The sequence below is a fragment of the Onychomys torridus genome, chromosome 8, assembly GCF_903995425.1.
Source record: "Onychomys torridus chromosome 8, mOncTor1.1, whole genome shotgun sequence".
Lineage (NCBI taxonomy): Eukaryota > Metazoa > Chordata > Mammalia > Rodentia > Cricetidae > Onychomys > Onychomys torridus.
This window is the reverse complement of record NC_050450.1, coordinates 38,739,567-38,752,332: the sequence shown is the minus strand read 5'-3', so window position 1 is coordinate 38,752,332 and position 12,766 is coordinate 38,739,567. Positions and strand designations below refer to the sequence as shown.

At 48.0% G+C, this 12,766-nt stretch overlaps 1 protein-coding gene across 3 annotated transcripts in view; it reads left to right on the top strand.

Annotated features, from left to right (window-relative positions):
• Positions 1 to 12,766, top strand: part of Rufy1 (RUN and FYVE domain containing 1) — a 53,467-nt gene that overhangs the window by 32,413 nt on the left and 8,288 nt on the right. For all 3 annotated transcript variants that reach the window (XR_004945649.1, XM_036196227.1, XM_036196228.1), the window contains exons 11-14: positions 456 to 623; positions 5,512 to 5,609; positions 9,695 to 9,814; positions 10,414 to 10,543. Coding sequence is in view for 2 of the 3 variants with exons in the window: in XM_036196227.1 (XP_036052120.1) it covers positions 456 to 623; positions 5,512 to 5,609; positions 9,695 to 9,814; positions 10,414 to 10,543 (516 nt within the window). In the remaining variant the exon portion in view is untranslated. The remainder of the gene's footprint in view (positions 1 to 455; positions 624 to 5,511; positions 5,610 to 9,694; positions 9,815 to 10,413; positions 10,544 to 12,766) is intronic.

Here is a 12,766-nt window from a genome sequence, read left to right as displayed (position 1 = left end):
AGAACCTATAGTCTTACTCCGTCAGGTCTCCTGGGAGACAAGCCTGGCGTTCCTGCAGACTCTAGGTTCTGTTTTCTGTTTGGGGGCGACCTGGCTTCTAGAACTCTGGGCTCATGTTGCCAAATCAGTGTTCTGTTGACTTGATACAGAGCCAGTGTGGTGGCACTGTACTCCCAGTAACTCGGGAGCTGAGGCAGGTGGATTATAAGTTAAAGGCCAGCCTAGGTTACACAGTTAAACTCGCTCCAAAATTAAGAGGAGGGAAGAAAGAAGAGGGAGGGTGGGAGAGACAGAGGAAAGAAGTCAGGAAGGAAGCGGAAGCGGGGAGAAGAGGATGCTGTAAATAATCCCATCAGACCTTTCTCCATCTTGCAAGCCTGCCCTGTCCTGCAGTGACTCCCGTGTCAGTTAAATAGGACACTACCTCAGTGCTCTCCTCATCCATGTCTTTGAAGGAACTAGAAAAGGAGCTGGAGTTACAGATCGGAATGAAGACGGAGATGGAGATCGCCATGAAGCTACTGGAGAAGGACACCCATGAGAAGCAGGACACGCTCGTTGCCCTCCGCCAGCAGCTGGAGGAAGTCAAAGCCATCAACTTACAGATGTTTCACAAAGTCCAGGTGAGAGCTACCCTCAGGTCTGCACCACCGCCCTCCAGTGCTGCGTCCCCTCCTGCAGAGGATGCAGCAAGCCTGGCCCCCAGCCCCCTGTTATTGCAGAGTTTGGGTTTTTTGCTTGAGACAGGGTCTCAGCTCTGGTTAGCCTGGAACTCACTACATAGACTAGGCTAACCACAAACTCAGAGCTCCGCCTGTCTCCATCTTCTGAATGCTAAGATTGAAGGTGTGCACTGCCATACCTGCTGCATAGATTTAGTTTTAAGTGTTTAGTTTTATTTATGTGTGTACATTTATGGCTTTGTGAATATATGCACACGTGTGTGCAAGTACCTGAGGAGGCCAGACACACCAGATTCCCAACAGCATATGTGAGCTTCCCAGTGTGGGTGCGAGGACTTCTTGTCAAACCATCTGTTTTAAGTTTTTATGTTTTTGTTTTGTTTTGTTTTCAAGTTTTGGCCCATATAGAGACATAATAGTGTGTGTTAGGGAAACTGCTCTAATAATCTACTAGAATGCCTTTGAAGCATGGGAGTGTATCTATAACACCGTAAGCCTTGCAGCAGGCTTGCTCTTGGTGGCCACTTGGAGACCCAAACAGAGGGGCCGCTGCTTTGCAGGGCACTAGTCCTGACCCTGAGCGGGAAGAGGAAAAGGAGCCATCTAGAGCCAACCAAACACTTCTTGTCTCAAAGTGAGAAGGAGGTTGTACACATTGCCTCCAGTCAGCTCCATGGGGAGGGGCTGATCATCGTAGCTGCAGGGCCCTGGGAACTCCATCTTTTCTGGGCTGCAGCCAGATAAAAGAGAATATTTGTTAGCAGGCACATAATTGTCTGTCTATAGTTAGCTTCAAGATTGCTGCTGGGAAGTTCCATTCAGACCTTGCATCCACCTCACAGGCCACAGCCTCTGGCTGATGGGCAGTACTTCTCCAGCAGTCCACGTGACCTATGAGCTGGAATGTCCGTCTCACATTGGCCCATCACAGCCTGTGACATTGGGGTAGAAAAGCCAAGAGTACCACTTGGAAAAGAAATACACACTGTCTGAGTAGGAGGTGCCATGACCATAGCCCCCAACAGTGGGCTTTGTTTCTGCCTTCTACAAGGACTTTTGTATCACCCAAGGGCCACCACCATCCTTGGCCACATTCTGAAGGAGTTTGGGGAATAAGTCGTTCTAGAAGATGAACAGCTTTGGTGGCCAGCCTCTTGCTGGCGTCTGGTTGCAGCCTGGCGTCGTTAGTAGGAACCATAGCCATAAGTCTTTTTCATAGCAGATTCTTAGCTGTTGGCAGTCTGTCACCTCTGTCACAGGCTCTGGTCTCTTTATTTCTCTCCCATGTATTTATCAGGGACCCAGGTTTAGTGAATTCACTTCTATCTCTTGCTCACCATTTTGCATGGCTGTGTTAGGGTCTGAGTCTGGGTGTGTGTCATGTCTCTCTGTTTTGTTAATGACGATCATCCAAAGTTCTAGATTTATATGGAGGAGATTTGGGTCTGATTTTCACTAATTGGGGCTACCTGCATGCTAGGCAAGTGCTCTACTTCTGATCCATACCTCCAGCCTACATGAGCTGATTGACAGGGCCTTTATGGCCCAGTGTTTAGTCTTTTGTTTTGTTTGGTTTTTGAGACAGGGTCTTACTATGTATACGTGGCTGTCCTGGAACTCACTATGTAGACCAGGCTTGCCTCTGCCTTCCAAGTGCTGGGATTACAGGTATGTGCCACCATGCCCAGCCTAGCGTTTAGTCTTGCAGTTGGCTCCTCCAGGCCCTTCCTCTGGATTCTTGCTATGTATCTCTTGCAAAGTAGCAGCTTTGGCACAGACTCTCATCTTCCAGAACCTTAGTCAAGCAGTAAGGACCACTGACAGCTGCTAGCATTCTGATCCTCCCCAGCCGCCTCTCCTGGGGAGGTGGCAGTATTGGCACCAACCCTCTCCCTAGTTTGGACGGCTGAGTTTACTGACTGCTTTGCACAGCTGTCGAGGACCACCGCCCTTCCAGCTTGTCACACCAGCTCTGACAGGGTTCAACCCTTCTGTGCAGCCTTTGCTTGGAGAGCAGCACTCCTGTCGACCATCTGTCTGTCCACATTTCCACCTCTCCACTGATCAAACAGTGCCAGTAGAGAAACAGGCTGGAGGTAACCTTGGGACTTCCGCTGGAGTGAGGACAGTGGGCAGTCTTGTGGCGTGCATTGCACCTGTGGCATCTGCACTAGCTCTGCAGGGTGCTAGCAAGACTTAAACTGAACTGCAGAATACCCAGGGGGCATCAAGGTTCAGACATGGGAGCCACCCACACACTGGTGTCAGAAGTGTTGGTAATAAAGCAGTCACCCTCGCCTTTATTATGCTCCACCTTCTCTGCATTTCCTCTGTAGTTCATTCACTTTCTCTTCGGTCATAGAATTTTTTTTAATTTAGGGTTTTATTGTTGTTTTGTTGGGATTTGTTTGTTTTTGAGACAGGGTCTCTCTTTGTAGCCCTAAATGTCCTGGAATGTAGTCAGGCTGGCTGCTTTTCTGCTTCCCAAGTGTTAGGGTTAAAGGTATGCACCACCACACCTGCTTTGATAGAATTTTTATTTTATTTTATTAAGAAAATTTTCTTACCAGGTGGTGGTGGCACATGCCTTTAATCCCAGCATTCAGGAGGCAGAGACAGGTGGATCTGTGAGTTTGAGGCCAGTCTGGGCTATAGAGCAAGATCCAGGACAGGCTCCAAAGCTACACAGAGCAACCCTGTCTTGAAAAACAAAAAAAAGAAAAAAAAATTTTTTCATTCATTTTACACACCAAAGATCTCCCTCTTCCCTCCTCCCGCCACTCCCCCCAGCCTCTCCCTCCCAGCCCACTTCCCCCCCACATCCAGTAGAGGCAAGTCCAAGCCCTTCCCCTGTGCCTCAAGGCTGCACGAGGTGTCCCATCCTAGGGTGTCCTCATGCACCAGGGATGAATTCTGATCCTACCTCCAGGGGGCCACCAAGCAGATCAAGCTACACAAGTGTCTCACCATGCACAGGAAATTAGCACAAGAGAGCTGAGGAATAGAGCACTGGCCTGGTATGTAAGAGGCCCTGGGTTCCCCACCACTGCCAAAAAAAAAAAAAAAAAAACACAAGAAAACTGGTGCATACCTGTGATCCACTTAATCCCACCCAGCATTCCTGAGAATGGGACAAGGGGATCACAGATGGGTCAAGGCCAGCTTAGGCCACATCGTAAGACCTTGTCTCAAACAGAGTGAGAGAGATGGAGAGAAGAGAGAAAGGGGGGCTGGAGAGATGGCTCAGAGGTTAAGAGCACTGACTGCTCTTCCAGAGGTCCTGAGTTCAATTCCCTGCAACCAGATGGTGACTCACAACCATCTGTAATGAGATCTGGTGCCCTCTTCTGGCATACAGATATACATGTAGGCAGAATACCATATTCATGATAAATAAATAAAATTTAAAAGGGGAGAGAGAGAGAGAGAAAAAGGGGACCAGAGGGTACACACAGCTCAGGGACAGAATACTTGTCTAACACATACACACACTCACACACACAGGGCACACACACACACACACACACACACACACACACAGCTCAGGGACAGAATGCTTGTCTAACACACATACACACACACACACACACACAGGGCACAAACAGCTCAGGGACAGAATTCTTGTCTAACACACACACACACACACACACACACACACACACACACACACACACAGGGCACAAACAGCTCAGGGACAGAATGCTTGTCTAACACACACACACACACACACACACACACACACACACGGCACAAACAGCTCAGGGACAGAATGCTTGTCTAACACACACACACACACACACACACACACACACACACACAGGGCACAAACAGCTCAGGGACAGAATGCTTGTCTAACATACACACACACACACACACACAGGGCACAAACAGCTCAGGGACAGAATGCTTGTCTAACACACACACACACACACACACACACACACACACACACACACACACGGAACCTGCTTATCTAACAATCTTCAGCACCAGCCAAAAAGAAAACAAACTGTCTGGTTTGTCCCTCAAATCTTGGCAAAAGTATTTCATCACCAGAGAAGCATATCTCCCCATTGTGGTGTCTCAGGATCAGATGCCTCTTAGAGCTAGGGCATGTCATGCTTCAGCTTCTTTTCTTCATGTGTAAGTTGTGGCACGGCTTCACCTCACTGCAGTGAGGATCATGGTGCTGGGGTCTGCCAGGTCTGAGCATTGCATTGTTTCCAGTTACTTTTTCTTTAAGTTGGACAGCATTTAGCATGTTTGTTCCTGAGTATAAGCTTCAGTCAGAAAGTGCAGTCTGTGTTCTTTAGGAACTCATCCCGACTTCCTTCTGTAGCAGCTTCTCAGTAACCTTTTATCATACGGTGTATCTGTGTAGCCTTTTATCTTACGGTGTATCTCTTGTGACTACAGAGTGCTCCCTCCTGCTTGCTGGGCCTGGATACCTGTCCTGATTAAAATTGGGACAGAGTGAGTCTCACAGACAGGGCTCTTCCTCTGACTGGCTCTTCTCTCTGAGCCTCCCTCTCAATAGGAAATCAAAGCTGACAATGCCTCCCTTGAGAACCCTTGAAGGGGCCCATGAACTGGCAAGTGTGCCCAGGCCAAGAGGATCCTCTGGAGGAGAGTCCACACTGACTGCAGCAAGCAGACCCCAGTACCTGCTGCTCTGCTCTTCTGCCAGAGCTGGAGCCTTGACCTGGTGTGTCTTCCAGGGCTCTAGGGAAGAACAGCAATTAATGACATACTCTTGAGAGTGTTGCCAAGTCCGTATGAACAGTGAGGCCTGTTTGTAGTTTATGGACCCCTCTCCTTGCTTCCATAGAATGCAGAGAACACTTTACAGCAGAAGAATGAGGCCATTGCATCCTTTGAAGGAAAGACCAATCAAGTGATGTCCAGCATGAAACAAATGGAAGAAAGGTAATCACTTCCCTTGTAGACAGGACATCTCTAGAAGGTTCTGGGCATGCTTGGACAGAAACAACCACAGAGTCTCACTGAGAAAGTACAGACAAATTGGGTTGACTGTCCTTCCTTGGCCCACCCTCTATCTAAGGAAAAGGCTGGGTGCACCAGCCAGCCTGGCCTAAGTGCTGGTCAGTCAGTCAGGCTTTTGGCCACTGCATCAGAATGTCCTCTCAGGCTTTGGAACTAGACAAAGACACTGTCACATTCAAATATCAGCTCAGCAGTAGATCAGAAGAGTTTCAGGGGCTAGAGAGATGGCTTGGCACTTAAGAGTACTTACTGTTATTGGAGAGGACTCGAGTTCAGTTTCCAGCACTCACAATGACCTCCAACTCCAGCTCCACGGGATCTGGTCTCTTTAGGCTCAGAGTATACACACTCACGCACATGCATACATGCACATGTGTGCACACACACACACACACACAAATAAAATTTTAAAAATGATAGCATCCCCAAATAGACAGTACACAAAAGTGGCTGCTTTTTGGGAGTTGGGATGCTACTCCATAGAGCAAAAGCAGTCTTTTTATTTGGGGGTGGGGGGGTGTCTAAGACAGGATTTCTCTATGTAGCCCTGGCAGTCCTGTAGACCTACCTAGCTTTGAACTCAGAGATTTACCTGCCTCTGCCTCTGAAGTGCTGGGATTAAAGGTGTGTGCCACCACTGCATAGCAAAGATGGTCTTTTCAGTAAACAGTGTTGAAGCACTTGGTCCTCTGTCTGCAAACCAGTGACTCTCAACCCACACCTCCAATGTGACAGAACAGCTGGCTCAAAAGACATCATACATTTCAGTGAAAAACTAAAGACTGTTTGGAAGGAAACAGAAAACTATAACTTTGGGGTAAAGAGATTTTTTTTTTTTTTTAATGAATGTGAGTGCTCCATCTGCATGTACAACTTTATGCTAAAAGAGGGCATCAGATTCCATTATAGATGGTTGTGAGCCACCATGTGGTTGCTGGGAATTGAACTCAGGACCTCTGGAAGAGCAGTCCATGGTCTTAACCACTGAACCATCTCTCCAACCCCAAGATTTCTTTTTGAGGTAGCATAAAAGTATGACTATATCTTAGTTAATGTTTCATGTACTGTGAAGAGACACCATGACTACAGTAATCTTATTTAAAAAAAAAAACATTTAGTTGGGGCTGGTTTACGGTTCAGAAGTTTAGTCCATTATCATCGTGGCAGGAAGCATGGTGGCACATAGGCAGACATGGTGCTGGAGAAGGAGCCGAGCGTTCTACATCTGGATCAGTGGGCTGCAGGGAGAGCGAGATAGACACTGGGCCTGGATTGAGCACTTGAAACCCCAAAGCCCACCCCCAATGACATGCTTCCTTCAACAAGGCCACGCCTCCTAATCCCTGTCAAACAGTGCCACTCCCTAATGACCAAACACTCAAATATATGAGCCTGTGGGGGCTATTTCTATTCAAACCGCCATGGCCTGTAAGAGAAAAACTTGGTGAATTAGACTGTATCAAAATTCTAAACTTACTGGGCAAGGTGTCACTGGCCTGTAATCCCAGCACTTGAGAGGCAGAGGCGGGAGGATCTGTGAATTCAAGGCCAAGCCAGGGCTACACAGAGAAACCCTGTCTCAAAAAGCCAAAAGACAAAAATAATAATAGCAATACAATAATACTTTAAGGGGCGGGAGAGATGGCTCAGAGGTTAAGAGCACTGACTGCTCTTCCAGAGGTTCTGAGTTCAATTCCCAGCAACCACATGGTGGCTCACAACCATCTGTAATAAGATCTGGTGCCCTCTTCTGTATACATAATAAATAAATAAATCTTTAAAAAAATACTTTAAACTTTCATCCTATGAAACATAGTTAAAAGAATTAAAAGAGTATTTAATTTAGAGAAAATTTGCAGATATCTAACAATGAACTTGTATTAGACTATATAAAGAACTCTCAAAAAGCAAGCCAAATAGTTCAACTAAAAACAGACGAACCTGTGGGGGATGGCTCTGCAGTTAACAGTGCTTGCCATGAGAGAGCTTGAGGACCTGAATTCAAATCCCCAGAGCCTGCATAGCCATGTGCAGTAGCACAGGCCTATAAAAATGGAGTGTCTATGGCAAGATGAGAGATAAAGGCAGCCAAGTCCATGGAAGCTCGTGGACCAGCAAACCCTGTGTACACAGTGGCAAATAAAAGTCTGTCTCAGGCAAGGGGGGAGGGGAGGACTGGCACCCCAGGTTGTCCCCTAACCTTCACATGTGTGTGGTGGCACATGCGCCACACACACACACCCCAAGGGGAAGAAAAAAGACAAAAAAAAAGTGTGGTGTGCACACCTGTATTCCCAGCCCTGAAAAGACTGAGGCAGGGGGACCACAGACTGAAGGCCAACCTGGGCCGTAGCTAGTTTCAGACTAGCAAGACCCAGCCTCAAAAAGAAAAAGAAAAGGTGGGCCAAGACTTGAGCATGCACTTTCGCAAGCAGGATATGTGGATGGCAGATAAGCACATGAAGAGATGGAGCAATTAGCGGGGCTGTGATGCCACACACCTTTAATCCCAGCACCTGGGAGGCAGAGGCAGGCAGATCTCTGAGTTTGAGGCCAGCCTGGTCTCAGTTTCAGAATAGCCAGAGATACGCAAAGAAATCCTGTTTCAAAAAATAAAAAATTTAAAAAAAGAAAGAAAGGAAAAGATGGAGCAGCATCCACCATGTAAATCCCTGTTCAGGTGACAAGCTGTTCATACACAAGGAGGTGTACACCTGTGTGTGGTGCATATTCGTGGAGTGTACACCTGTGTGTGGTACATATTTGTGGAGTGTACACCTGTGTGTGGTACATATTTGTGGAGGTGTACACCTGTGTGTGGTACATATTTGTGGAGTGTACACCTGTGTGTGGTACATATTTGTGGAGGTGTACACCTGTGTGTGGTACATATTTGTGGAGTGTACACCTGTGTGTGGTACATATTTGTGGAGGGGTACACCTGTGTGTGGTACATATTTGTGGAGGTGTACACCTGTGTGTGGTACATATTTGTGGAGTGTACACCTGTGTGTGGTACATATTTGTGGAGGTGTACACCTGTGTGTGGTACATATTTGTGGAGTGTACACCTGTGTGTGGTACATATTTGTGGAGTGTACACCTGTGTGTGGTACATATTTGTGGAGGGGTACACCTATGTGTGGTACATATTTGTGGAGGGGTACACCTGTGTGTGGTACATATTTGTGGAGTGTACACCTGTGTGTGGTACATATTTGTGGAGTGTACACCTATGTGTGGTACATATTTGTGGAGTGTACACCTGTGTGTGGTACATATTTGTGGAGTGTACACCTGTGTGTGGTACATATTTGTGGAGTGTACACCTGTGTGTGGTACATATTTGTGGAGGGGTACACCTGTGTGTGGTACATATTCGTGGAGTGTACACCTGTGTGTGGTACATATTTGTGGAGGTGTACACCTGTGTGTGGTACATATTTGTGGAGTGTACACCTGTGTGTGGTACATATTTGTGGAGTGTACACCTGTGTGTGGTACATATTTGTGGAGTGTACACCTGTGTGTGGTACATATTTGTGGAGTGTACACCTGTGTGTGGTACATATTTGTGGAGTGTACACCTATGTGTGGTACATATTTGTGGAGGGGTACACCTGTGTGTGGTACATATTTGTGGAGGTGTACACCTGTGTGTGGTACATATTTGTGGAGTGTATACCTGTGTGTGGTACATATTTGTGGAGGTGTACACCTGTGTGTGGTACATATTCGTGGAGTGTACACCTGTGTGTGGTACACACTACAGCTGTGGTAGGAAGATCATGAGTTTGAAACCAGTCTGAACTACGTAGCAAGTTCTGTAGCCTAAGCTACGGAGCAAGACCCTCTCAAAAAACCAAAAGAAAGGAAGAAAGGAGGGAGGGAGGGAGGGAGGGAGGGAGGGAGGGGGAGGAGACAAGCAGCTCAAGCCAAAAGTTTTTCAAAGAGGTGTGAGCCCTTCCTTACAAAGATGAAATGTGTGTGCTTGGCATTGCCTCCAGGTTACAGCAGGCGGAAAGGGCCAGACAGGGGGCGGAGGAACGGAGCCACAAAGTACAGCAGGAGCTCAGCGGAAGGGTCAGTGCCCTGCAGCTACAGCTGTCCCAGCTTCGTGACCAATGGTAAGGAGCCGGGCCACCTGTGAGAGGTCAGCTGGAGAGGACTAGGAAGTGGCTCCCTGTCTTTCTTCTTGTCCCCAAGAAGAGTAGGAGACAGGCAGTCTACCCCCTGAGTTCACCCCTGCAAGGCGGGTCAGCATGAGAGTGTGTGCCCTGCTTCATAAACGAGAACTGAGCAGGCAGACTCCCGGGGCCAACTGTGCCCCCAGCCTCCTCAGCTGGTGAAAGTTGAGTCAGATCCAGCCAAGCTCACCCATGACCTTGGTCACTCTATCCCCACCTCCTTGGGATCTTCCTGTCTACTGAATGTGGGCTGTAAAAAGGCAGGCAGATACTGAACTTTCTTGCTGCTCTGGTCCTTGTATAGTCCTCAGTGTTTTCCGTTCTTTGGTGTAAACAGCCAAGTGTGTACCTGACAGCTCCTAATCTTTTGGGGGTACGGGTGACCCTACAGGAGGATGCCTGGTTTCACTCCATGTAAGGGTTTTGATGTCCATGTGGCCATTCAGATGGTGCCCCCCTGTCTTGTATGATAGATGGTGGGTCTTCCATGGAAATCTCCCACTGAAACTAACTCTAGTTCACTCTTGGGCAAACAACAGCTCAGGTCTAGAGAAAGAACTGAAATCTGAAAAAGAACAGAGGCAAGCTCTCCAGAGAGAATTACAGCATGAGAAAGACACCTCCTGTCTGCTCCAGACAGAGCTGCAGCAAGTGGAAGGGCTGAAGAAGGTAAGATGGCTGCCTGTGGGCAAAGCACCGTCTTCTCCAGAACCCCTGCCAAGGCCTCTCTCCATTGCCTCTGTGTGGGAGCTGGCTCTGGAGCACTGTTCCCACCCCACAGGACATCTGTCCTAAGAGGAGATGGCAGAGGCGGGGGTAAGCCATGGAGTCAGCCACATGGGCCTGAGAGGGAGAACAAAAGGCAGAGAGGAGCTGGGAAGAGCAGATAGAGAAGCAGAGGCCTGGGGGAGAGCCAGGCCAGCCACCCATGTATCAGGGGTGCCCCTTCCAGGTGGTCTTAAAACTAGCCACTGTGGCGAGCTGGTGCTGGGCTCCTGTCTGAGGAAACTGTGAGGAACCAATCAGCATTTTCAGCAAAAGCCCGTGCACATGGCTTCTCCCCAGAGGTTGCCCGGCCATTCTTCCCAAAGCTCAAGTCATCCCAGGAGACAGGCAGAACCAGACCCTATAATCATCCCATGCTCCATTTCCTTCTGACATCACTTCAGTTCTCTGGGGTCCCCAGTGTCACTTTCAGAATGTCCTGGATCCTGTGAATAAGTGGGTGTTGACCTAGTGATGTTCTTGTAGAAGCAGATCTCTCAGGAAAGTCAGCTGACAGCAGTATGCTGGACTGATTTCCTGGATACCCCCATGAACCCTGAGCATCATGCTCCCAGACCACCTACTGACCCCAGGGGCAACAAAGCCAAATGTGCACTCCCTCAGCACAGCCTTGTGGACAAGGCAGCTGTCAGAGCAATGGGTGCCACTGTGCATCATGGGCCCAGGGGCTCTGCACTGCAATTGGAAAGAGCTTCAAGGGAAGGAACGGCCTCAAGAGCCAGGCCAGTCTCAGAGAGGGCAGGGGAGGAACTGGGCCTGAAAGGACCTAGAAAGTGCCTCTGTTACTGAACATGCCCACCTCAAAATCCTTCAGTCTGCATTTGAATTCTACACCCTATAGCAAGCTTTTCCGTTGGCTGCCAGCTCACAAATAATGCCACGGAAACTTATTATTAATTATGAAATCTTGGCCTTTATCTTAGGCTTGACCCAACTGGCTCTTATAAGTTAAGTTAACCCGTTTATATTAATCTCCGTTCTACCATGTGGCATTGCCCCTCTTCCATCCCACACCTCCTGTTTCCTCCCTGTGCCTGGCTGGCGACTCAGCCTGTCTTCTTCCCAGAGTCCTCCCTGCCCCCCACCCCCCACCCCCCCGGAAGTCCTGCCTAGCTATTGGCCATTCAGCTCTTTATTAAACCAATCAGAAGATGCCTTGGCAAAGACACATCTTCACAGTGTAAGCAAATATTCTGCAACAACATACCACACAGCAGGCTTGGTGATGCCATCAGCGAAGGGGCAGAGACACACAGTTCCTCACTGTCACTCACAGAAGCCTGGGAGGTTCCCATCATCCTGTTGTTTGAGACAGAGTCTTACTGTGTTGCTCTGGCTGGACAGAAACTTTATATAGAGAGCAGACCAACCTTGAACTCAGAGGTCCGCCTGCCTCTGCCTCCCAGATGCTGGGATTAAAGAGGTGTGTCACCATGCCCAACCCTTTCATCTTTTAGAGAGACCTTGACCCTGACAAATCTAGGGTTTGGTGAAGAAAAGAATTCCAGGACCAGCCAGTACAAAGCAGTTGGAGGTTTTTTGTTTTGTTTTGTTTTTCTGTTTTCTGAGACAGGGTTTCTCTGTATAGCTTTGCACCTTTCCTGGAACTCACTTTGTAGCCCAGGCAGGCCTCGAACTCACAGAGATCCGCCTGGCTCTGCCTCCCTAGTGCTGGTATTAGCAGTTGGAGTTTTATTAAAGGTCTTTTTAGAAATACTTTATTAAATATATTTATTGTATGTGTGTGTGTACATGAGTGTGCACGTGTGAATTTAGAAGTCAAATCAAGTTGTCAGACTTGGAAAGTATCTTAACCCACTGAGCCGTCTCCCCTGACCAGAGACCTTTTTTTTTCTTTTTCTCCCAAGGTATTTTAAAATAGACTTTAGGGCAGGGCAGTGGTGGCACATACCTTTAATCCCAGCACTTGGGAGGCAAAGGAGTTCAAGGAACCAGAACAGCCAGGACTACACTGGAAAACCTTAATTAATTAATTAGCCTTAATTAATTAATTAACTAGAATGAAGTAGACTTTAGAGCCCATGGGATGGCTAAGCAGATAAAGAAGCTTGCCTCTAAGCCTGACCACCTAGGTTCAGTCCCTGA